At 37.6% G+C, this 25,852-nt stretch overlaps 3 protein-coding genes across 6 annotated transcripts; 1 reads left to right on the plus strand and 2 right to left on the minus strand.

Annotated features, from left to right (window-relative positions):
* Positions 1 to 41: 41 nt before the first annotated feature.
* On the minus strand, positions 42 to 17,583 carry kat7b (K(lysine) acetyltransferase 7b). 3 transcript variants are annotated; one of them, XM_036572183.1, is made up of 15 exons: positions 17,412 to 17,484; positions 12,611 to 12,695; positions 7,939 to 8,089; positions 5,415 to 5,660; positions 4,870 to 4,952; positions 4,693 to 4,776; positions 4,361 to 4,459; positions 4,003 to 4,113; positions 3,125 to 3,316; positions 2,630 to 2,719; positions 2,368 to 2,508; positions 2,144 to 2,237; positions 1,642 to 1,788; positions 1,205 to 1,311; positions 42 to 1,049 (listed from the first exon to the last, which is right to left on the minus strand). In XM_036572183.1, the coding sequence occupies exons 2-15, from the start codon at positions 12,623 to 12,625 to the stop codon at positions 951 to 953; spliced, it is 1,659 nt and encodes a 552-aa protein (XP_036428076.1). In that variant the 5' UTR covers positions 12,626 to 12,695; positions 17,412 to 17,484; the 3' UTR covers positions 42 to 950. The 3 variants fall into 3 exon arrangements, with proteins under 3 accessions (XP_036428076.1, XP_036428075.1, XP_036428074.1); XM_036572182.1 differs by lacking the exon at positions 12,611 to 12,695 and having other exon boundaries at positions 17,412 to 17,583; XM_036572181.1 differs by lacking the exons at positions 12,611 to 12,695; positions 17,412 to 17,484 and adding an exon at positions 8,935 to 9,912.
* On the plus strand, positions 10,834 to 17,444 carry ptges3l (prostaglandin E synthase 3 like). Of its 2 annotated transcripts, XM_036572185.1 has the most exons (7): positions 10,834 to 11,900; positions 12,141 to 12,254; positions 12,384 to 12,450; positions 13,650 to 13,748; positions 14,071 to 14,160; positions 16,841 to 16,900; positions 16,993 to 17,444. In XM_036572185.1, the coding sequence occupies exons 1-7, from the start codon at positions 11,872 to 11,874 to the stop codon at positions 16,999 to 17,001; spliced, it is 468 nt and encodes a 155-aa protein (XP_036428078.1). In that variant the 5' UTR covers positions 10,834 to 11,871; the 3' UTR covers positions 17,002 to 17,444. The 2 variants fall into 2 exon arrangements, with proteins under 2 accessions (XP_036428078.1, XP_036428077.1); XM_036572184.1 differs by having other exon boundaries at positions 16,841 to 17,444.
* Positions 17,584 to 20,165: 2,582 nt separating the features above from the next.
* On the minus strand, positions 20,166 to 24,011 carry g6pca.1 (glucose-6-phosphatase a, catalytic subunit, tandem duplicate 1). Its single transcript, XM_036572190.1, has 5 exons — positions 23,628 to 24,011; positions 23,313 to 23,422; positions 22,555 to 22,660; positions 22,327 to 22,442; positions 20,166 to 22,231 (listed from the first exon to the last, which is right to left on the minus strand). Exons 1-5 carry the CDS (start codon positions 23,843 to 23,845, stop codon positions 21,726 to 21,728), a joined length of 1,056 nt encoding a protein of 351 aa, XP_036428083.1. The 5' UTR covers positions 23,846 to 24,011; the 3' UTR covers positions 20,166 to 21,725.
* Between the last annotated feature and the right edge of the window lie 1,841 nt (positions 24,012 to 25,852).

Here is a 25,852-nt window from a genome sequence, read left to right on the forward strand (position 1 = left end):
AAATTGTGACTTAATACAAGAGATTTATCAAAAATGACCACTGTACTTCTTTTTTTTATTTCAGATCAATTTCAAAATGATCAAAAAGCTCTGGAAAAAAATATTAGAAAGGACATTTACAGCCAAAATATTACTCACAGTAACGCTCAGTTTCTCAAATTGATACATTCATAGCATTAACCTAACCTTTACTTGGGAGTCAGACTCGTCTTGAATGGCCACAGCACTAGCATGTTTTATATCTTCTGTGATTTTACATGTGATTCAATTCATCAGCTAAGCCCTTATTTAGTTAACCTGGTTGTCAAAGGAAACTTTGCAGTGCTGTGGTCCTCCACACTGGAAAAAAAAAAACCTTGTCAAGTGAAAACATCTAGTGAATGTATCAAGTAGTTCTCATTATGCATCCTATTTCTAAACATTTTTACTCCTTTTTGCTTATTTTAATAAAATAAGGCAGCTTTTTTTTTAATCAAGCAAAATTATCTGTCACCCAAATTAAGACACAAACTGGATAAAATTATTTAAACCATATAAAATAAAATCTAAAAATAAATTTAAACTCATATGGAACTATAAATAATACATATACTGGCAAGATTTAAGATGTTTTCACTTGGCAAGACATTTTTTGCAGCACAGGACTTAAGTAACAACCACTGCTTTAAAAGACACAAGACACATTTTTAAAAGCGTTTTTTAAAAATATTTATGTTGGGGCAAAGAACTCTGACTACTGAAATGTGTGTTCGATTAAGAAACGTGTTTTCAAAAAAGATGATCAGCAAATAAATACAGCTACATAAAAGAACAGTGAAGAAATAGAAGCACGAAGGCCACGTAGAGACCAAAGTAACACTGAAGGCTGAAAATTAATTAGGAAAAAAAAGTCATTGAGTGTGTAAAAGGTTGAAATGAGGGGAAAAGAAATCCAATTTAACAAATGACATTTAGGTTCCTTTGGGGGGAGTCCATTTCAGAGAACCAGGGTCGATGGTCTTGTTGGTGCCTCTTTTGGTCTCTTTGGCTTTCCACTCATCAATCAGGTCCTATAAGATGGCATGTTTTAAGAAAAAAAAATGTTATTATTGTAAATTAAAAAAAAATAAAACCCCACAATATTCATTCATAACAGGCAAAACAAGGAGGAAAAAAAATGAAAATGCAGACATGCTGGCAACGCAGCAGGAGTATCACACTATACCTGTCTCTTTAAGACCAGGTGCTTCCCCTTCCAGTATTTGAGCATCTGCAGTGACTGCAGTGTGCTGACGATATCCACAGGGTTCACAGCAGTCTCTTGACTGATTTCTGAAAAAAAGAACAAATGATTAAAATTACAGCACCCAGAACCATTCACAGAGCAATTACGTGTCATCAGGTGTTCTTGAACTGTTCCTTACCATTAGTGGGCTTGACAGAAGCCTTCTCTCCTCCCTTGTTAAATCTGTATCTTGCATTATGAGTCCATGCACTATCATTCTGAATTCTTGTTGGCCTCTACCTTTCTAGCCAGCACGTTTCTCTTGCTGATTGAGACGGTGAACTTACCTGACTTACCAAAATGTGTGCCAGAGACGCATCTTAAACTATCTCGCTGGTCGGAGCTTTTATTCATGTTGACCTCTTAGTAGCACCCACCTTTGATAGAAATCTCTTTGCCCTGGAAGTTGTACATATAGCGCAGAAGGACTTCCTTCCAGTAGCTGCGGTAGCTGATGAGTCCCAGGTCAGAGAGAGGTCTTTCAGGAGATCCCACCTTCTCCTCCACTTTGGACAGCAGATAGCCTACAGGAAACAGAAACGGGATTAAAAAAAATAGAATTGAGAATTGAGAGACAACTGTCTAATGTTTCACCATATTATCAGAAGATTTCTAGTTCTAATCCCACGGTCGGGAGTCTAAGACAGCATAACTAGCCCTGCTCTCTGGGTGGCCTTGACTCATTTTCCCTCCATTGTTTTAATAAAACAGCAGGTAGCTTGAAAATATGACTGGCTTCATGTGTCTCAGAGTATGTGTTAGCCTTCACCCTTCCAGGTTAGTAGTATCAAGGAATAAGAGGAGACCTGGATAGCATGTGTGAATGAGAAACTGGCAACAACTAAACTGAGTTTATTTAAAAGTCAGGTGAACACTCACTGAAATCAATCAGCATCTTGCCATAGCCCTGTCTCATATACTGTGGCATGGTCAGAATGCATGAGACATTGTAGTTCAGGAAGGAGTTTTTCTCCTAAAAGGATTAGAAAACAAGTGTTTCAGTCCAGATTGCAAACACCTCTTCCACAATTAATTTTCCTCCATAAAACATTCACATAATAATTACACAAGTATGCATGACATGGACTGGCTAACAACCTTACCTTTGAAAAGTATCCCACTAAGTGACAGCCGGTGTTGTCAGCTTCAGTCATTACGTAGAATAGGAAGGGTTCAACGTCATAGTACAATGTCTTATGGTCCAGAAACAGCTTGGCCAACAAACATAAGTTCTGGCAGTAGATCTAGCAAGAGGAAGGCAAAGGCGACTTTTGTTAAGCAGGACGAGTTAAGGAATACGGACACTTACTGGCAGTAAGACCAGCTGCTACTCAGACATTTGCTTTATTAAGAGTAAGCTCTTACTTTGTTCTTTTTCCCATCCACCTCAAACACAGAGATGGCTCCTTTCCTGTAAACTTCATCTCCAGGTGGGTGTTTCCACACACATTTGGCCTGCATGGTTCACACACAGATTAAAGGGACGAAGGAGGTTACCCAACGCACAACAAGCATTGCATATTAAATTCTGAATTGTATTTGCCAAAGCCTTTTGTCAAGAATAGCTTATTAACACAAGTATGCACCTTCACAAAGAGTCTTTACGCATATGTAGAACACTTCAAACAAGAGTAACATGCTGCGACCTCTAAATTATTGTTCAGCTGTGGTCTTGGAGGGCCAGTTTCCAGCACAGTTTGGTGATTCACCTTCTCAAATACATGTGATTCACCTTCTCAAATACATGTGATTCAACATATCTGTTAATTGCCAGGTTTAGTGGGAGTGTTTTGAGCAGAGAAATCACCAAACTGTGCCCTTCAGAACAAAACAGCTCTTAGAAAGGTGTGAACTCTGTACCATGTGCCTACGCAGAATGGTCTGACTCTTCATGTACTTCAGGCAGAACTCGCAGACATACAAGCGGCCAAGCCTAGCGTACTCTTCCGGGTATGGAGAGTGGTACCAGGTGTCCAGCTCATAGCGGCCAAACACAATGGTCTTTATCATGTTACTGCCCTCAGTGATCTGGCCCTGCATGCGTAGCTTTTCCTGAACAAAGCAATCACACAGAAAAACGACTCAATGAAAAAGAAAAAAAATATATATATATTAAGTTCAAAATCATGCATTCACAAATAAGCAAAAGTGACAATAGAATTCCACATAGTTTTTATGCATAATATAGTATATAGAATAAAATGTACACTAACCACAAAAAGTATTTTCCATTATATTTTGTGTATGTAATAAATGTGTAACATACCACATCTCACAACCATCACTATCACAACCATCTCTATATAATGAGGTTGTCAACTTAAAGATTTAATCATCACATTCTGGTTGTTCATCATATTATAACTTCATTCTCAAATGCTATGCAGCTCAGAGTTCAGTACAAGAACCACACATTCGATTTACAAATCTGCAATACACATATTACAGATACCTGTATGTTTTTACATAACTGAAACAACTCATTCAAAACTTAAATGTTTCCAAACTTCTGAATGGTATTTACATCCAAGAGGAGGTCTGAGTATGATTAAAAGCGAAAGAAACTAAACAAAGGAAAAGGGAAAAACAGCAGCAAATGTGTAATACTTCGGTTTCAATAAAACTGTTGTGTTGTCAAACAAACACTGTTCTGCTTATTTTGCAGATTACTGCTGTTAGCACAAGGTCCAAACAAAACCAAGAGAAGATAAACAAAAGGAGCTGTCATCTGTTCTTACCAGATCCTCTGACGCCCTTGCCTGGGCTTTTCTAAACAGCTCAAGATCATATTCACTTGTGATATTTTCCAAGAGTGGCTCTCTAGAAGTTCCATGAGTCTGTCTGTGCTCCTAAAATGGGAACACAAAGAAACTCAATATACAGAAAGTGATTTCTCCAAAATCTGACATTTTGGTAGCAGCAGTTTAGTAATTTTGGCAACACCTATAATAACTTGTGCAAGTACATCACATAAAACAAAGAGTCTTTGCACTTGTGTTCCTGTGTTGCACCATGGTGCTGGAGGAATGTTGTTACGTTTCACTGTGTACTCGCATATAGCTGAAATGACAATAAAGCCTTGAACTTGATTCATACCATGTACTTTTCTTTCTGCTCCTTAGTTAGTCCAGCATCCCTCCTCTTCCTCATCTCCTGAACCTTCTCCTTATACCTCACCTGTCTTGCAGTAGGAGCCTACATGAATGAGACATCCATACAAATGTGAGACCCCATTTGCATAACAAACCAAGATTAAGAATTACTTTTGTCTCAAGTCTCATCACATCAAGGGTATTCTTAAATCGAGGCTATGACATGTTTAATCTTTTATGCAATTTTACTCAACAAAAATAAAATAATCACATTTTAGATTATTGGGATACTAATGATACTACAAAAAAAAAAAATAAGGTCAAGAAATCAAGCACCTGATGACGTGTAGCATGCCTGTTGTCCTCATTCTGACTCTGATTTCGTTCCTCTTCTTGCTTATCACGCTCAGTGGCTTTCACCTTCATATAAAATAAAGAACGCTTGTTAATGCTAACAAGACCAGATCCAGATTCAGGATAAGAGCTCAAGACACCACAAACTATTAGTCAAACCTTGCACTCATCTGCTGACAGATTGTGATAGAGGGGACAACCAGATATGGAGAAATGTCTTTCATGTTTTCCAGTTAAATGGCCTGTAAAACAGAAGAAAAGATTGTCTAATCAAGACACTGACTTTAAAAGCTCTGTGAAAACATCTTTGCACTGAGTGTGCAGCACAAGCAACTGCAGTGCAAATCTTTTACCAACACAATTCATCTTAGGAAACACTGCAGTGCATCATGAAATCTCCAACATCATCATGATTTGATCTGATTACTGTTAGTGAGGATTATTTTTAAGAATACACTGAATGTCACTGAGGGCACTATTTACTCACTAGTGAAATACAGACTATTAAACAAAAAAAGAACGCTTCTTTTAGATGTTTACACTTTTATTGAGAGAACTTTATTTTAGCCAAAATATTTGTGTATACCAAATATATTCGAAAATCGGAGTAGACAAATCACTTTCAGGTTGATGTCACATTTTAACACCACTAACTAGCATACTCTTATTTTGTATGGCAGTAGGGAAAGTGATGTTTTACTTACCCAGAGAATTGCAACCAGGTGTGGGGCACTTCATGTTAAAGTTGTAGCTCTCATGGAAGCGGCGCCGTTTTGGTCGGTGAGAGGGATCGCTGCCTGAGTCTTTTTGGTCCTTTGCTGCGCCCTCATCGTGGGATGCATTAGGACTGGAGATGTCAATGTCTGATTCAGATGAGGGGGCATTCCCTGTAGGTGTCCTGGGTGGAGACTCATCTCTTTCTGCTACTTGCTTAACATCTGGTGGGGCATCTGTGAGGAGCAGTTACATTTGAGAACTTAGAAAGAAATTATATACATGCACTTTAAGACTTATGCACTTAAACCAAAATACCCATTAAACATTTTAAGCATCGCTTACGTGTTTGCAACTTTTAACTGAAATCAGTCATAGAAAATACAATATTCAACACACAGGACTGACTCCCATTTTCATTAAGCCAGCTCTGGTGAAACAGTTCATAAATTTCAAAGCACTGAATGTTCTTTAATCACTAAATTACACCCACACTGCAACACAGAATTTATTACAACACTTCTACAAACATCTATATTACGATATTAACTTAGTACACTACCTTTAAACAACAACTGAGAGCATGTATTTCTTTACACAAATATTGTTTTTAACGTTATGTAGAATTCTATGTTTTTATTATCCACCTTACCCCTGCACCCCATTATGCTTTGAGTGACTTTTCTACAGAACGTCCGGCATAGGGTAAACAGACAATACACTAAATGTTTAGAACATCCTAACAAGATAGAAATGCAGGAAAAAATAAAAATAATCAATGAACTTTGGGATGCTCGAATGCTTGTGTGTTGATGTTTGTAGAGTAATCAATCTGTAAAAAGAACCTGAACTGTGAGAGAAATGCTTTAGTCAGCCTACACCAATTACTCATGCTGATAAAGTAATTTCATTTAAACTTTGGGTGTTTACACAGTCAGGTACAGACCGAGAACCACAAAGCAGTGCCATTACACAACAACGTCTAATGTAGAAATCTGATCGGTGTTTCGATAATTCTTCTTATATTTTCGCTACAGTGGTTAGCAATGTTAGCATCAAGCTGGCGGAGTTAGCTCCGTGCTATTTAGGATTTTTAAGTCAGCTCTTAAATATGGACATTTGTTTAGCTTGTAGCAGGCATGTAACTTGCGCAACGTTCTTTACTTTGTAGGTCTCAGTTTTTAGGTAACACTTCATTTAAAGGCTTGAACTTGAAGTCTGTCTTTTATTATTGTAGTGTTAGCCTGTTAGCTGGTTAGCACTCTGCTACCTGTCCAGCCTACTAGTGAGGGCAGAACATATCCAGTTATAAAGGGAATATAATGTGAAAAAGTTAAATCAAGTTTGTTTGGAATAATCGGTGATGTTTACCTGGCAATTTGTCATCTGGGTGCATTTACTGGATACAGATTTTAATGCTACATTCATGTCTGCTAAAGCTCTGTGTTTTTAATGCTCCTAACATTGCTGTTCTTGCAATAACAATACACTTATGTTAACTAACCTGATATTTCAGCCATTATCCCAAAACTCAGCGTACACGTAAAAATTAAGGTGATGTTAAGTGCTTTAATATTTATTCTTTTTTCCTGTTTAAAAGATTCCTTTATCAATTACCTTTTTTACTTTATATAAAAAGGAAAACCTGTCAATTTTGTGTCAATCGCTCTTATTTATAATGTTTTAGTGTTTTACACATTCATTGTGAAGCACTTTGAGCTTCCTTTCTTCTTACTTTTTTACTTTTATTAAACAGACAAAACAAAACAAAAAGCCCACTGTTCACACTCTCTATTTTGTGTAATGGGGTGGACATGTTATGCCTGATGTCAAGGATGGTGTAAACCACAAATTAATTTTTGCATTTTTTGAATAAAAGCAAATTTTAACAGCTTTCGTCTTGGGTTTTTGAATTTAATGATGTTGCTTACTTTTCATAATGTAACATAATGTGCCTGCACATTATTTTTATGGCTAAATGAGCATAAATAAGCATAAGCATTATGGGGTGAAAATATATATTCTTCTTACTAAATATTTTATAATAACATTGAAGTTACACATGTACTATGCAGTACTGTTAACGCAGAATACATTACATCATAGCACAGATTTAATCTTAATACAACCTAAATTTATTTTTGAAATGGAACTTCAACGACACTCCATACAGCCATATAAACATGCCCGTATTCCTAAAGAATATTTAAAGAAATATAACTTTCTCACTTACAATAAAATAATTCATAAACTATGCCAATGATAAATTTTATATTCCTATATTTCAGCTGGAAAGACACTTTGCTTGCTGACTTCTGTCTCTAATACAAGGCACTGAATGTTACAGCTCACTCTTCAAGTGATGAGCTTTATTTACGTGCATCTTCATTTACAGCACTTATAGATGCGTTTTTATGAATAAAATACGCTTTATGAAGTTTTATTATTTTGTCATATATTATTGTTTGCCCCTTCAGTGTAGTTCTAGACTTCTTTCCCGCCCTTGTGTTTTACCCTGAGAGCTTTGGCTGAGGCGGAGCGACGTTCGGGTCAGTCTGGCGCTGCTGCGCACGGTGGGGTCGCTGTGGGAGCCACTGTCCGTTTTTTCCGGCTCTGCCGAGTCGTCGGAGTCTGCGGTGCCGTCCGAGCTGCTCCCAGCTGTCCTCTGCAAATATACAATTAGACGCGATAACTACACAAATCCAAACCAAGATTTCTGTATGAAGATACTCCGTGAACGTAACACACGGAAATGATAAAAACTGTCCTTTGACCGAGAGAATCCAGCCCGCCGCGTTCTCACCGCCGCTAAGCACTACGATGCACAACCTAGCAAACCTAGCCAGCTATCTAGCTACATTTTTCCAGGCGCATTCCAACTAACGTTAAATTTAGCTACAGCTTTATGCAGACGTTTTTCATAGATAGAGAGCACGACTCTTAACTGAATAACAGTAAACCTAGCTAGCGTTAGCTAACGAAGGACATGTTTGTGCAGCACGCTTGTATTTTTCCACCTAACGTTAGGCTAACTAGCTATGTTTTGTTTGGGGCTAACCAACCCAAGCTAACGGTAGGTTGTTTTCAGTCAGTCGTGCCCGGGCAGATTTGTGTACAACATAATACTGTTTATGTAAGGCATTTCCCCAAAACCACAAACCTGACCATCTAGCTAGCTAGTTTTCCCCGTAACCGACTTTATGCAACACGCTGCACCTTTCGCAACACCTTGTGGGGTTATTTTCTCTCTTTCTGGCGCTTGCTAGCCGTTAGCTTTTAGCTTATCTCCGAGACAGAGCTATGCTGATTCGGGCAGGGCGGGATAGTTTGTAACAAATGACATCTCTTTGTGCTGAACATCAGCACCAAGTAAGGTTAAGCACTGGACCGAAGCTGGATGCTGGCTGGTCATTCAGCTGCTCAAAAAAAGGGTCAGTGGTACTGCTGCCTGGTTACCGGTTGCTATGAGACGGCTCGTTAGCTCTGTTTGTCAGTTACCATTATTCTTACCTTTCTACGAGGCATAATGTTACAAGTTTCACTCAATTCCCGGCCGTCTTCAGTGGTAAATAAAGTATCCCTCCGTAATTTAGTATTATAGCTAGATTTTAACCGGTTTCTAAAAGGCATAGGAAGAGAAACACTAGCTCGTAGCTTCAACAGAGAGAGCAAAGCCCCCTAAAACAACCGAGGAACACTCGTAGGCGCGCGCCACATTTCTTCCGATTGCAAACGAGCTAGGAAATGACGTTCCGGGGAGTGGAAACCGGCTGTGTTCTAAATGGCGCTCTAGTTGAGTACACTAGCATACTATTAAGAGTGGGTAGGGTACATTGTCGGTAACGGTGGCAGTAAATCTCTGATTTCAGCTCCACTTAGTACAGTTAAAAGTGCTGCAGTTGGACAAGGTTAGTGAGTTGGTTGATTTGTTGGCCATTAGCTAACTACTATAAACGTTATTACTAGTCATAAAGTTTGCATAAACGACGAGGGTTAGCACCATTTTTCAAGCGCACCGACGTATTTCTGCACTCTAAAAGCTCATAGAAACGACTGAAGTTTGCTAGTTGAAGTTGCAGGTTTTAAACAAAGGCCTGCTCATTGGCCATTTGAGCAACATATAAAATTTGTGGGAAAACTCCGGACTGTTTGCACTGTTGCCTAGTAGACGTTTGCTGTCCACCAAGTAAGCAAAATGAATTCTGCTGTATTACATGCTAGCGTACAAATGATTTCAAACGCATTTCATGTTGATTTCAAACATTCTGCGCACTAGTTTGTGATCTAATTAGAACGTACGCATATTGGAGCGCGGCCACTGACGCCAATAATCAAACCGATAGATGGCGCTGTGTATTCAGCGCTGCTGTTCGCTCTCAACCGATGGTTGGCTACAAGAATTTACAAAATTAAACAATAAACATATATTAACCTTTTCAACTCCTTGAGACCACCGGTGGTTCCAAAACGCACTTATTCATATTAGTCATATTCTTCATAACTTTCATATTTCATAAGCTACATTCAAAAGGTGGGTGTCATATGAGAGCTGTAACTGTCTTCTTTCCAGTCAAATAGATGGGTAAGGTAATTTTAAACCCTTATAATTAAAGAAGCTGAACTCCACAAATCTGGGCTATAAACTATAAACAGATGGTGTCTCTTCAGTGATCTGCTCTATAAAAATTATTTTTATAAAATAATACAAAGAGCGTCTAAGATTTTTGGCTTTAAGCAGTGAATTGTAAGCATATAACAATATGTGTATGATCAGAAACACATTTTCTGTTAACTTGAGGGGAGCTTTTAAAATAAATAAATAAAATAAAAATTTACATTTATTTCATGCAGTTACTGAATAATTTGCCTTATGATTTGGTCATGTAAATTCAGATGGAAAAACAAAATATACCCTGGTGAGTAAGAGGTATATAGTAAAAACAAGGTACACTGATGTTCACAGTGCTCAATACCATCTGCTCTTTTACCTGCCGTATTATGATGATGGCTCAGAAAAATTCCCAGGAACTTTAGCTTTATGGCTACAGATTTTCTCTTTCATTCCAAAGTTGAATATTTCTGAACAGGAATGATTTATGTGTGATACAAAGTAATGAATGTTGTGGTAATTCAGCCTCACTATGAAATATCTTAATGAGTAGACATGTAGTCTCATATGATATAAATTTACTGTAAAAATAAACCATATTTGTTCCTGAGTTTAGCACGTACTGGATGATGATGCATCACATAGTTAGGGGAACTAAATTGGAAAAGCAGCCCAGTTTGTTTTTATAGCACAAAAATAAACTTCTTATTAGGGGTCATCTTGCCTCACTACTGGGGCAGTATGGCCCCCTACCTAGTGAAGTGTTTTTGGCACCTGAGACAATTAGATTTAAAAGGCCTTTTATCGGGTAAGTAAGCATTTATTTAAGTATTTATAAATGAATAGTATCAGAATAAATACAAAAGACATTAATACAGTAAGTGGTGATTTTAAGTATGTCAGTGTTCACATTACCTTTTCCAAACCTCTCCTTGTGGCAGCCTAGCATTACTTGTAATATCATCCAACACCTGGTTTGGCTAATCAGTACTTCATTATGTTAAATCAAGTGTGCTGGTGATGGAATTAAACAAATACAAGTGAAGACTGAGAACAAAAAAGCGCAAATGATTCATGCATATTAATCGAACAGATTAGGTGTGGTTTTACCTACATCTAGCTCAAATACAATCTCATCTAATTTGTGTCAAACACCTGAGCAATGCTATTGATCGCTCAAACGCTAATGCTAGCTAGCCAATCAAACTCCAGTGGACTAACTAAAGTTTTATGTTGATCGGATAATTCTGGGGCAGTATGCTAATGGGGCCTCTTGCTCCTTGTCTTTGGGGGGCTTCTTGCCTCGAAGAACTAAGTTTAGGTCCCCTCATTTGATCAGGAGAGAAATGAAGTGGGGGATAGTTCATGTTACACTGCAGGGCTTCTTCCTAAGTTACTCTATAAAAATCATAACACAAGTAACAGTATTAATGTACTCCAAATGTATGTATTTTGTGGTTCTGACCAACATGAACAGCCTGTATTTTGTGGTTCTGAGCAACATGAAGTGTGAACAGTTCCCACCCTAACAGGCTTCTGGTAGATTCCCCACCCCCTCCCATTAGAGCAGATGGGGTGGCTTGGTGGGAGAAGGAAAATGCTGTGTTTTTCCCGAGTGTTCCACTGACAGCCTTTAAATGGGAGTGCAGGGGTTGAGGAGTGAAGAAGGCATGTTCCTCCCCTAGCAGCTGATACCATCCGTCCTAAAAATAGCCCCCACACACCACGCTTAGTCTCTAGCAATCACTGCTTTTTAAAAGCCCTGAGATTTCTACTGGATCACATATTAAAAAGACAAAACACCTTTTACTACAAAGGCCGCACTTTGAAGAATCAAGATGCCAAAGATCGTCAGACCTGATGACTGGTGAGTGTTAACATAGCTTCTTGTTTGAAAGTGAACATGCTGCATGCTAACAATGTGCTTTCCTGTGTGCTTTTGCCTTAAGAACTGTAAGAACTGTAACTGTATGATAATATTAAGATATCATGATACACCTGAACCGAAGGCTTAAAGTCTAGTTAGGCTTCAGTTGTGTTGCTAGGTAGGCTTTAATAGTATTGCAAGTATAGATGGTTTTCACTTGCTTTTCTTTCATGTCCATAGTCAACCAGCCAAAACAGTATGGTTTGACCGCAAAAAGTACATTACTATAAACTTCCTGATTCAGAATCCAAAGGATGTTCAAGTTGACATTCAGGACACCAAAATCATCTTATGGTGAGAATCTGTTTTTATATACCAAATAATTGTACATTGAAGCTTACTGTTTAAACAGTTCACTAAAACCCATAATGCAAGTTAAGCTTCTGATTTATTTTTTTGTTTGTTTACTTCTTTGTGTTTCAGCTGTAAAGATGTAGATGATAACAACATCTACAACGAGATTGAATTTTACGCCAGAGTGTACAAAAATGTAAGTTCTCTCACCTCTGCTTTGAGTCAGATTTGTAAAATATTTAATATAAATAATGCTTTGTGAGTACATTGATGTTCTTGCACACCCCTTCACAGCAAAATAACCAATGTTCAATTAAAAGCTGTAGTGTTTATAGTGTCCAAAAGTTTGTAAATACCTGCTTACTCAACATTTCTTTCCAAAATGATGGGTATTAATGGGAAGTTTCCTTCCTCTTTGAGGCAGTAACAGCTTCTTCTTTTCTGGGAAGACGTTAAATGTTAGCACATTGTTGTGAGGACTTGATTGCATTCAATCACAAGTACATTGTTGAGGTCAGGTACCGATGTTGGATGATTACTCCTGGATCACAAACTCATATTAAAGTTATAGGATTGTGCTCCATCACTCCAGAACATGGCTCCACTGTTCCACAGCCCAGTGCTGGGAAACTTTACATCCCCCTAGCCGATGCTTGGCAGCGACTTGATAGAATTTCATATTCATTTTGATAATGTTGCTTCGGAAATCAGTTGATTGCCACCACAGTTATAGAAATCACACAGGAGCAATGTAGCGGTCAGTCATACATGAGCTGCTTGGGTCCTTTAATGTTGATCAGGTTCACAAAAAGTCCTGTGTATGTGTTTTGCCTCTGTTTGCATTTATTACGATCAGAGGTGAGTGGAAACCCAGATAACCAAAGTCTTGATAATTTGATGTCAGATTGACTCAAGTGGAATTAAAAGTTAGAAAAAATCTATTTGAATAAATAAAGTATCAGACCCCAAAAAATGTTTCCCTTAGAACAGCAGTAGAGCTTCTTAGTACATCCAATATCTATCAGCACAGGAACTGAAGTTTGCTAAGCTCACCACTTTTCCTTTTGGGATCCTTTTGGTCTATAAGTGAGAGGTGTGAGAAACAGCAAAGCCAGGTGATAAACCAACAAACGGAATTCAATTAATCACAGGAAAGAGAATTAGTAGCTCAGTGTGAATGGTTAAAGTGGAACCCATTAAAACATAGATTCATTTATTTCACAAATGTATTTGAGTAGAAGTAAAAGTATGAGAAATATTAGAAGTATTAGATGTACAGATTGATCAAAATTGTACGTTTGACTGAGTAAATGTAATTAACTACTACCCACTTCTGCAAAACAGTGTTCTACTATATGGCTATGTGAAGCAATTTTCTGTGTTCCTGTCTTTTAGGACTCCAGGGAGAAGGTAGGCGATCGCACCATTAATGTCTTGATAAGGAAAGTGAAGGACAATGTAGCATGGCCTCGGCTCACCAAAGACACAGCCAAGGTAATTTGTTTCTAACAATTTCCTATGGAGATTTCTGACCAATATCAGTGTGAAATATTAATCAATTGATCGTAATTCAGGCGAAGCACAGCAAGGTGGAAGCAGTTGAGTCAGGTTCATTTAGGTTACATTTAAGGAACCTCTTCATATTAGCAATTGTTTGAAAACATCATAAACTCCAAAATAAACACTTGGAATGAAGGGAAATTACTAGCACATCCTACAATTTAACTAAATTATCACAAAAGAATCGTCTAGTTTAGGTATTATTTAGTGTTCAAGAAAGTTGTTGAGCATTCTGATGTGTTCTCTAACCCCACAGCCAGCCTGGTTATCAGTAGACTTTGACAACTGGAGAGACTGGGAGCATGAAGAAGAAGACGGCATGGCAGAGTATGAACAGTACATGGACGTGAGTATATTTTCCAGTCACTGATTCTGTAACACAAACTACATTTTCTGTATTCATACATTCTTAAAAACAAAAGTGTCAGAAGTGTTTTTGAAACAATGCTATAGAAGTACCATTCTGTAAATTAGAGGCGTGAGTGTGGAGAACCTCTTTAAAGTTTAAAGAGGCTCCCCATAATGTAAAGGTTCATTATCTATGGAAAGTGGTCATCCCTATTTTCCCAGGGTACTTTATTTGTTTTCATTTCTAGGAAACAAAAAAAAAGGAAACACTTTCACATCACGCTGTATACTTGATGGTGTATAGGCTGTCCAAAAGTATCTAACACTGGAAGAGTAGATGGAGACCCACACTCAACAAAGGACTAAGCAAAAGTTATAGCTGCTTGAACAATTTTCATTCTATATTAAGGCAGGCGAGTTTCAGCTCATGCCATTCTCAACACCAACAGCAATTTCTGGAAAACAACCCTATGTTTCCACGGCCCTATATTCCTTCATTGAAAACTTATAGGAAACAATTCTAGGTTCCCAGCGGCCCTATGGTTCAAGCCAATATAAATATAGACTTGAGAAGTTGCCCAGAAGTCAGTACATTTGGAATCAAATCATTTGACGCAACACACACTTCATTCTTTATTTAAAATTTCAAAACTATAATATACAATTTGTCAAGTTCAAAATGTAGTAAACTACTCTGTTACTGCTGGCTTGCTAGTTAGCTAGCAACAACAAAAAAGGGCAGATAAAGCAATCATTCAGAAAGTTAATGTATGCTATACTCTAAAATAAAAAAGGCTTGTTATGAAGTTTGCTTGGCTAGAAAATTAGCTCACTGAGGCAAGCAAGGGCCCCATTAAATTTAAAAAGTACCTGCTACATTTTTTTAGTCAGAACAGAGTGCTGCACAGGGTCAGCAACATGTACATAATGCTAGTAATATCAATATAGATAGCTCCAGTGTCGGCGTAATAACACATAGAAAGTAATCTATTACTAGTTACTAACTGCTTCTCTCAAAATGTATTGGGATAATGTTATTACTACTTTCTAGAAAAAGATATTTCATTACTTATTACATTACTCTGTACCAAATTATCTCACTATTTGGGCAGATAAGACTTTTATTTTAAGCATATTTCTTAAAACAAGCAAACTGTCTGTCAATATAGTGAGATAACATCACTAAATAAAATTACTTAAGTAAAAAATTGAAATAAGTCAAATCTTATAATATCCTTACAACGATGAGAAACATCAGATACATTGACTAAATTTATGATGACTTCTGTTGCCCACATATCATTTTTTGCAGTGTAGAGCCTTAACTAATTTAACAAGGACGCCAAGTGTCATTGATGTGAAGCACCTGCATGTAGTAGCCCAGAAGTCCTAGAAAGCATGCATCCACAATGCTCAATAGACACAGCCGTTTCAGCTAACACAAGGTTGTTTTCACTGTTATTACAGTGCCAGTGGCTCCCCCTTGTGGAAAGTCTTGTTAAATGTGAGTGAGTGAGTGAGTGTGAGAGAGACAGTGACTGTATGGCAGTGTTGACTCCAGGACCATAACCATGACTGTATAGGTTTCCTAGGTTATAATATGCAAAGCAAAGGAAATGTACAGCAATGGCAACACAGGACCCTGGGGACATAGTTATGCTTCACATTGAAAGGTTCTTTAGGGAGCCAAAATAAGTCCTTCTGTGACAAGTTACAAACCTACCATAGCCTTTCAGGTCCTCATTAGAGTCTGAGAGCTGTCCTTTAATTTTTAAAAGTATAGCTAATCTTCAGAGTTAGAAACTAGAGTTATCATCACACATACACTGCTGTTCAATTATTTGGAATCACTTGTCATATTAATAAGTGGTATTCGCTAATAACTTGTACAGTAGACCAGGGGTGCCCAAACTTTCTTGGGTGGCCAAAATGAAATGTTTTTAGTTTACCGACAGCTAAATAGTCAAAATAAAATACAAATAAAGTCAGGTAGAAGTTTTTTGAAAAATAGATTTTACAACATTACACTGTAGTTTTTAATAATAATTTCAAAATACAGTTTTCAGAAGAAAAAAACTTTTTAGTGGTCCAAGTTAAACGTCAGCAAATCAAATTGGCCAACTTTGACCTGCAGACCGCTCTTAGTGCAGCCCCGGTGTGGACTGAATTATTATTTGAAACCATATTGTAAACTTATTCACAATTTAAAAGTATTTGAGGAACAAAGAAGTCATGCCACAGTGAAAAATGTTATTAAATAATAAACCATAATTATCTATTTACAGTTATTTCTTGTCACAAAATTACTATGAAAAGCTGTTGATCAGTGAGATTTTTTGAATATGAGGCATTCTGAATATTATTTTTATTGTAAATTAATTCTTGATGCTGTACAGCTTTAATTATTATGGAATGATGCAACAGCTCTGGTTATCATCATTTTATCATATCATCATTTTTTCCCTACCAGTAGTTGGAAACCTATAGAATTTTTTTCCACTATACTAGAATAATTTTATACATTAATTCCAAACTTTACATCACATGCCTCTGTTTTTCATGACACAGTGGCACATTTGATGTAAATCAAATGCAAATATGATCAGTTAAATCATTATGATTTGGGTAAATTGTTTCCTTACAATTCCTCACATTGCGTTTTGTCTGTTGAAATATAGATGCTTTCTGATATGAAAAAGAAAGGAGAGCCACCCTCTATGGATGATCTAGATGATCTTGTAAGTATAAAACAAAAACATGGAAAATCATTTTTTTGTTTGTGACTCTAAATCCACTATATGTGACATGTTTAATATTCTTATCTTTTCAGAGTGACTGAACGAATACATTTTGCCAGGGTAAATCTTCACTGTAGGAGAAATTTAAATATGTAATGTTTAAATTGTTTGTTTGAATTGTTAATGTTTGAACTGTTAATGTTTTCATCTAGCTTAAAAATTATTTTTTTCCTCCTCAAAGGTCATTTTGCTGTAGAAAAAGGCAGGTTAACAAATGCATATAGTTGTTTCTTTTTCTACTCTTTACATATCTGATCACTTGTTTAGTATATTTTCTACCATAATGCTTTGTAAGGATGTTGAGACATTTGTTTGTGTAAAACACTGATATCAAATAGTTAAGTGTACATAGGCTACCTAAATAAATATGCTGCTCTTTGTAAAGTAACATATTTTAAGATGAACTGTGTTTTACTGTAAAACAAATGTAATGCTGAAAAACTGAACATACCTTTGTTGTAATAAAAAAAACACCCTGTCCTGACATCTGTCAGTGTCCCATCTTTGCAGAGCTCAGCATCCTGCAGCGTCATGCATGGCCTGCTGTTGCTCAACTGCCCTTTTGTATCTTAGATTGCGCGTCCAACTACGTCAATCCACAGCGATGACCCCCCACCCTCACTACAACAAGGCCAGCTGATGTTAATGTGTGTCTATGAGGGTGCGTGAAGGGCACAAACCTACACTACCTTATTACAATCAGTGCAGTTGAGCGGAAGCAGGTCACGCAGTCATTAACTTAACCCCCCCAACCAATCCCACTTCTTTGTCTAGCTACCTGTATCACTACACAAAGAGATTGATATTTTTATCAACCAAATCTCTGTCTCTGTTGAATCAGTGATCAGGCCTGTCACAATTATTACATAATCACCTAATTGCAGTTATTTGACATGTTATTTAAGTTATTTAAGCTAACCACAATATTTTCCACACTTGCTAGATTTCACAATTATTTTAAGCTCCAACAAGCAAACAAATGTAAATAAAGCAGTAAATGCATTCATTAAGACACATCATAGGTCTTATGAAAACTGTATCTTTGCTTGACTCTACACATGATTATGTGTAACTGTTGACAACAATATAGCGTATAATTTTGACCGAGCAGCGAGTGTTAGCCACAATGTAAACATTGCCAGGAAGCAAGATAGCTAATCAGCCACTCTGACCACTTTAGGCTTGTACTTTCATAGTTGCTTACAATGATGAACAAGAGAAGAAAAAAATCATGACAGGGCTACCAGTCAGAATTTGATGTTTCTGTATACATATAAAAGAACGAAACCCCTCTGACTCACTGGACTCACCCCTCAGACCCATTGGACTGGTGATGAATTACTACACATGCTTCCCTCTGTAAAACTACTCGCATCTCTGAAAAACCAATTACACATTATATATGGTTTGCATAAACGTTTCCTTGCTGGATCTCAGCAACTGCAGCAAGTTATCTGTTCTTTTCAAGGAGACACATCAAAATATAATCAAACGCTGATGCAGCAGATGGAGATTAGTTTGAAAAACACCAGACTACACCTTTAATGAAGAACAGAGAGGAAATAGACCTGTAGAGGGAGTACAGTGTTGATAAAGAAACCATAAGAGGTGTACATGTCCATGGAAAAACAACACATGACTTGGGGGCTGACTGTCATATAATCACATGGCCTCGAAAACATCCCTTGGGTCTCATTTACACTTACTCTAACTATATAATAGGGAGGAACAGCACAGAAATAAATGAGGAATTGTATGCTATACTACAATGGTTTAATTATTAATACAACTAACTAAGACATTCATTGGCATATCTGTTGACTTAACACATACTCAATAATCGTTTAGTATGTTTAAAAGAAAAAAAAGTGGTTCACGTTTGGCACGTAACCTTCATGTAGAAGTGAAAAACACTGATAAGCTTTGTTTGCACTGTCTGTGAGGTAATGGGACGCTCAGCACTGGGACAGGTCCTCCAGGCTACCAGTACCACAAACAAAATGTGCTGCTCTTTGGTCCACTAAGCCCCGTCCCCAAAACAGCCCCCACTCTGCCACACACTCTCTCCTTTATGGGGAAGCTACAGCAGAGCACAGTGAAGAGGGGTAAAGGGAATGAAGAGAACAACAAGTTGGTTAATATTTAATTGCGGTACTTCGTATAAGAATGCACCAGGAGAAGGATTTACAAGTATATTCATAGAAGTGAGAGTAGAAGGGTTTTTCAAGCATGGATTTTAAGCAGAGAGGTGTCATAGTGAAAGACTAAGCATTGACTATAGTGGTATTTCTGCATTTGACCCAATTTCCCAAGACTTAAGTCTTTCCAAAGATCTAAAAGCAGTAAAATAGCTAAGGATCTAATAGCACTGATCTGAAAGGGCAAAAACAGCAGACTGTTCTTCTATTCTTCAGACTATTATTCAGTCATTGAGATATTAACAAAGTTTTGTGAGTGGTTATGATGTGTCGCATTGCAGAGAAGCTTACAGTGGTGGTGATAAGAACCAAGGGTCGAGATGTTTACAGCACAATTAAAGCCATTCTATGTGAACCTACATGTGTCTTCTCAATTTTTATGTGTAATGTTGATGATGGTAAAACAGAGATGAATGTGAAAACAGGTTTCTCTGGGGACTATTTTGCCTTACAACACGCTGCGTGTACCTCTCTGCCATAAATGAGTTTTCAAAAATACATTATAGGGTAAAACCTATTGTAAAACAAAGTCTCAGGCATCTGACAACGAAACCATTTGTGCAATTTGTGTAGCTTTCTGTGACGTAGCATTTGGAAGTATTGAACACTTTGTACGTCTGGTTCCTATCACCACCACTGTAAACAAACTTCTGTAGAACAGAGCATTTCGCATCAAAAACACTGAATGTCTTTGTTTACGTTTTAACAATTTAATTATGCAGAAGTTCTGAATGGTCGGTGGAATTGCACACATTTTCAGAAGAGCACTGACCACTTACTATGTAACACCAATGCCACTCTTAATAACCCTATGAAACAGAGCAATCTCTCACATTCAGTTCAAATTTGCTTCATCAAGGAACGCAACAGATCACGTTGCTGGACAGTGTGGGATTGGTGTGCACCTCTGTTTCGTATATTCTGTATTTATGTTTTACCTCTCTATTTTATAAAACATTTAAACATACAATAATCTCCATCATTATATGTGAAAAAATGACACTCAGTTGACACAGTGTACTAGTTTCCTTTACTAATTTACAGTACAAATTTAATGGCTGATAAACCAGTCCATTGTTACAGTATACAGACATACACATGCATTTCGCCTGTCGGAACAAAACCTTATATCTCCAAAATGGTAACTTTACAGGAGAAAGAAGAAACCTACTTTACTTTTAATGTAAGTCAATAGAACCGGAAGTCATTTTGGGCTGTTTCCTTCAGTCCATTTATCATGAAATTTATACACAATGTAAGCATGTATTTATACACAATGTAAGGCCAACAGGCATTTTCAAATCATGTCAAAAACTGAAAAACGACAAAAATGGAGATACAAGGTTTTCTTCTGACAGCAGCAATTTGCAGGCATAAATGACCTACAAATCTGCAATGCCACATCACTAGACACAATTTGTACTGGGCTGAATGAAAATCAACTAATCCTGAAAAGTATTAAAACCAGTTGCACTAAAAATCAGTTTCTATCCAACAGTGTAAAAATAATGAATTTATATAAGGAAATAAAAAAACAAAGAAAATTGCTAAATTCTAATTGCTAGCATCTTGAACCCTTAAAAAAACATGTGAAGACAATAAAAGCTCTAGTAACCCTGAGTATTTCCATTATCTGTAGCTCTGGATCTAAACCAACGAATGAAGCTGTAACTGATGCACTTTCATGGTCTCAGAAACAATTAGTAACTCAGCATTGTACAATTCTGAATGGGCAGAGCAAGGAACACCGTCTTCTCTGTGGTACAGAGTGCAGGAGCTGATAGAAGGACCTTTGGACATGTTTTCTGAATGGCAGAGTCATGTTTTTGTGAATGGGCCACTCTCATTCAGAACCACAGAGAGATAAGATATGGATGGAGGTACCTTAATTGGAGTTTATACCAATGGCAAGATGAAATCATGGGTTAAAGTAATCTTAAAGAGACATAATATATATATGTGGGCTCTGAGGTATATTCAAAAAAATGTGGAAGTGTAATGCATGAAGACCTAAATAAACTGAACATTAAGTCTTTGTTGACAGAATCCAAATACAGAATACTAACTTAAAAAACAGCAGCTGTGATACAAAGATAGATACACTCTTTAAAAAGATGCTTTTTCAAGCGTTCTTTAATGAAAAAGATGGTTCTATGTTGAACCATGAACACTGAAGGAACCCCCTGCATGATTAAAGGGCTTTTCACTGTGAAATGTTTTTCTAGATTGATGAAGGATTTGCTGTAGATGGTTCTATATTGAACCTTTTTAAAAAGGGTTCCATTAGAACCAAATAGGTTCTTCTATTGTAGCAAGCTTGACATCGTAACAATAGCAGAACCCTCTTTGGTGCTATATAGAACCACCTATAGCATATTCTTCATCAATCTGAAGAACACTTTCACTATGCAAAGACTCACGCAAAGTGTTCTTTCAGTGTTGATGGTTCTATATAGAACCACTTTCGTGACTAAAGAACCATTGAAAAAACATTGTTTTTTTGTAGGTCAGGTTTTTGGATTGAGCAGTTGTCATTTATCATTTTGTCATACCGTTGGAATGTTAATCTATGAGGTCTTTTCATCTTTCTTTCCCAATAAAAGCAAGGATATCCCTCCAGGAACAAGTGTAGTGGGAACTAGAAGAGCAATGGTACTCTTAGCAAATGAAAGAAGGTAGAAAATTGCTTGGTTATTTGAGGAGAAAGTCAGAGAGTCCAGGAGCTGCAGGAGAACCAGTGATACACCAATACAGCCAATCCTGAAGGGGGCACTTCTGCTGTACTTGCTTTCAAAGCCATGTGGCAAATGCAGTCCCAATCCCAGACCAAACAGGGTGCCCATGTTGCGCAGCAGGCTAGCGAAGGGTGATGTGTCCATATGGACCCAGGTGGGATTGTTGCACCATTTCCGAGCTTTTTCTAGAGTCCACAGAAGATCCACACCCAGAACCTTCAAGAGAACATAGAAGCCCACAGCAAAAACAAGGAGGAACAGGGTGACGTCGAAGTATCTATGTAGGTTTGCACGGTAGATCCACTGCTGTCTGGAGAACACCTCAGCTACAATTATACCTGACGGCAGGAAACCAAGAGTTAGCATGAAGTTCAACAGCTATACAATGATTATATTTCATAGGACACAAAAGCCATGAATGAGATCCACCTACCTGAGATAACTCCACTTATAACCTGGTGTGGGAAGTGGGCGGCAACATAAACACGGGACATGCAGACCAACAGTTCCACCAGCCCCAACAACATCCAAAGCAATATCTGTAATAACCTGTCAGATATGTGTAACAGATGCAGTCTTTATGATGACCATTCGTGTGCAGTACTGTTGCAATGCTAAGGTTGTACTGCTTTAGTATCTGCATGCTTTTTCTGCAACTCACCAATAGAGCCAAACGGGACATTTTCTCTCAGCAGCAATGGATAGTGCAGCAGTTACCATCACATAACCTACCCCAGCAGAGCCCATTGCATGACCAGAAGGACTCCCTTAAGAAAAGAAAGTAATCAGAGGTTCTTAGAAATTAGAGACAGTTAGCATCTATTCTTCACCAGTTAGACAAAAGCATTTGTAGAGTGGGTGAATACATCATTGATGAGTCAGATCTTCTGTATAGGGAAAACCGAATACAGTCACAATGATGATATACAGTTGAGACAACTGAGATAAACAATGTGACTTCAAATGCCTCATACTGCTGTCTATCAAGATAAGATCAGGCATAAAAGAATAAGTAAGGAGGGGCAAAGGCCAGAGTGACTGATATAACCTCACACTGGTTATAAATCAGGTCAAGAATTAATCCTCATCAATGCATCATCAGTAGCTTAATTTCAAAGGTGGCCATTGATAAAGGACATTAAGATAGCCCAGGGACAAGTCCACTTCCAGCAGGATTAGTACATGCGTGAACATTTTAGTTGCATAATGATTTGGAGGGGAACTTGACTGACCATGCAGTGTGAACCACCCATGACCCAAATTAAGCCTAAGCCAGGACTAAAATGGATTTTCAATACAGAATCACCACTGACATTGCAATTTAGTCCACAACTAGACTTAATTTATGAATGGGAAATCAGCTGATAAGCTATACCTAGTGTAGTACAACTGTTGCAGAGCATTGCTGAAGCACTATACCTGGTCCAGTCTCACATGTGATTGGAACTTGTCTAAGAGCTGGGGCTGCATCAGTGCCATAAAACTTGGTCTCGTGAACCCACCAGTAAGGCCTTTCTCCAAAAAGAACCCTGAAAACAAAAAAGTCTTTCAGTAAGTATTTAAAACATTTTAACCAAACTCCATAAGAATGGCTTTCAGCTATTCATTGAGTTCATGGAAAAGCATATTATTTCTGCAAACTGCACATGCAAGCCAAAAATGTGTCTGTAGATCCATATGCATCAAAGCAGTTGATAAAGGAATAAAGTAAATCCAAGTTACAGAGCATTTTACCATTTTAGGACCAGGTTAAACCAGTCCCCAATCACAGCCACCCAGATTAGCTTGACGGCAACGTCCCTTTTCAGATGGAACCAGATGGGGAAGAAGATGAAGAAAGTGGTATGGAGGTCTGCCACAGAAGACACCACCTGAAACCAACTCTCATAGGCACTGTACTCTGTCTGCAAGTGGACAGCAAGACTCACTCCCCAACTGTGGAGCAGATCCATGTCTATCACAAGAGCTGCAGGGCAGTTGCCCAGCAATGGGTCACTGATGCAGGGCTAGGAAGACGATGGGCCAGCACACTGGAGGCACTTTGGCAGCTTGTTTGGCTTTACCTGTTGGATCTTGTAGTCCCCCCCCCAGCTGGACTTTATTCAAGGCTGGATGACTTTATTTGCATGGACTCTCGGGGTATCCAGGACTCTTCAGGGTCCATGACCTTTTACACATTGTGACACTGCAGGGGCCAGTGCTGATAACCAAACAGAGGGCTCTATGATTGGTTGTGAGCTTAAACACACAAAGTGATGATGTCATTAATGCAGCCATCATAAAGTGGCCCAATTCACTAAATTACGCATCCTGAGAACATTTTGTTACTGATGTCTCTCAGCTTTCAAACTGTCAGTATGACAGATAATGACATATTAGTCTGGGTTGTTGACATGTTCTGATTTTCCACAGGAGTTGTTTTCTTTGGTCTCAAAACTGCTTTATTGTTAAAATGCCCCAGTATAAATTGTACATACTTTTTCATGCTGTTTGCAAACTGTACTGCCCTGGTGACTCCATCACAGACTGTTGACAGGTACTTCAACTTTGACTGAAATGAGCCCCCTTCCTTTCTTCCCTCAAGCTAACCAGAATACGAATCAATAGTAACTGATTGACAGAGAACTGCAACAATTCTATCGCAAAACACATGGAAAACACATTGTGTTTATATGCAGAATTCTTTTTGGAGAATTGAACATGTGCAAAATCTACATTAAACGCACCAAATACCACTGCTTTCAATAGCAAATAATGTAGCTATGAAAATAATTCATTTAATTTATTGTGTTTCTTGATTGCGGTTTGAGGAGTGAATGCAAAGCTGCAGAAAGGTAAAGAGTTTTTGCCACTTCTGCCTTGCACTAAAAAATGAAGCCTGGCTAAACATCCCAGATTAGAGTTTAGGCAACATGAAGAGCACCAGGTGGTGGTAAAGTGTGAAAACTCATAAAGTGGCGAGTAGGTATTATTTTATCTAAGAGTGAAGAGTTTCAGAAACTGCAGTCTTATTCATGAGATTCAGTTACATAACTGCTTATGTACACAAAATTTAATTGCTAACAATTTATTTACAAAAACATAAGGGAATAAATGAAGGAATAGTGTTGATAACACCAACTTAAAACAGTAGCACCACTGGCAGAAATGCAAATGCAAAATGCTAAATGTTTGTGCAAAACAATGGAAAACTGCATAAAATAAATGTCACTATATAAACAATTCCGCATATTTATAGGGAAAGCTAGCAGAATTCAAATGCAAATTGAAAATTCCAAAAATATAAAAAAATGCCAGTTTATGGACACACAGCAAAATTTTCCATGTTAATTTACATAGAATGTTCATCTTAATTTGTGTCCAGGTTTGTTGCAAGAAGTGTTGCAAGTGATTTTAATGGTCATTCATTTTATTCATTATTTTGTGATGATCCATATTACCAAGATTAAGAGATTTATCCTCACTGTCTGCTTTTTCCATTTTCTGATTGGTACCCTTATGTAACTTTTGAACTATTTATCAGTAACATCCATTCCGATTTATAGATTCCTCAAAGGATAACTGTAGACAAAAACTGATCAAAGACACAAACTGATGAATGACAATTCATGCTGTAACAAAAACTATAAATGAATCAAATACGACCCATGAAAATTGCTATAAATGCAATCGTCTGATTCTGAAAACCTGAAAGCCAAAGTATAATGTTAAAATTACAAATCTATAGGAAAAAAGTGTGCAGTCCGTTAAAATGACAACTAATTTAAGATCAAAACCCTCGATTTTGATTCTGAAGTGAGTTTGAACCCTGCCATAACTTCTTTCTGTTCCCTCGACTTGTTTGTGTTCTATCTCCTTTGCACAAACACTGCTGTTAACTACGTCTAACTTTTTTTCTGCCCCCCTTTGCGTTTTATTACACATGTGCAAGGTCCAAAGATCAGTGTTGTCCATGCGTT

This window comes from Colossoma macropomum, unplaced genomic scaffold (assembly GCF_904425465.1).
Source record: "Colossoma macropomum unplaced genomic scaffold, Colossoma_macropomum, whole genome shotgun sequence".
Lineage (NCBI taxonomy): Eukaryota > Metazoa > Chordata > Actinopteri > Characiformes > Serrasalmidae > Colossoma > Colossoma macropomum.

Excerpts from the sequence above, each read along its gene's own strand:
- kat7b (XM_036572181.1), bottom strand. The coding sequence starts at position 9,054 with ATGCCTTTTAGAAACCGGTTAAAATCTAGCTATAATACTAAATTACGG. Across the intron at positions 4,114-4,360 it reads AGCAGAAAGAAAAGTACATG|GAGCACAGACAGACTCATGG; the intron begins GTATGAATCAAG and ends TTCCCATTTTAG. Across the intron at positions 1,789-2,143 it reads CAAGATGCTGATTGATTTCA|GCTATCTGCTGTCCAAAGTG; the intron begins GTGAGTGTTCAC and ends TGTTTCCTGTAG.
- ptges3l (XM_036572184.1), top strand. The coding sequence starts at position 11,872 with ATGCCAAAGATCGTCAGACCTGATGACTG. Across the intron at positions 12,255-12,383 it reads GACACCAAAATCATCTTATG|CTGTAAAGATGTAGATGATA; the intron begins GTGAGAATCTGT and ends TTTGTGTTTCAG. Across the intron at positions 13,749-14,070 it reads TCACCAAAGACACAGCCAAG|CCAGCCTGGTTATCAGTAGA; the intron begins GTAATTTGTTTC and ends CTAACCCCACAG.
- g6pca.1 (XM_036572190.1), bottom strand. The coding sequence starts at position 23,845 with ATGGATCTGCTCCACAGTTGGGGAGTGAGTCTTGCTGTCCACTTGCAG. Across the intron at positions 22,443-22,554 it reads TGTCCCGTTTGGCTCTATTG|GTTATTACAGATATTGCTTT; the intron begins GTGAGTTGCAGA and ends CATATCTGACAG. Across the intron at positions 22,232-22,326 it reads TATAAGTGGAGTTATCTCAG|GTATAATTGTAGCTGAGGTG; the intron begins GTAGGTGGATCT and ends TCCTGCCGTCAG.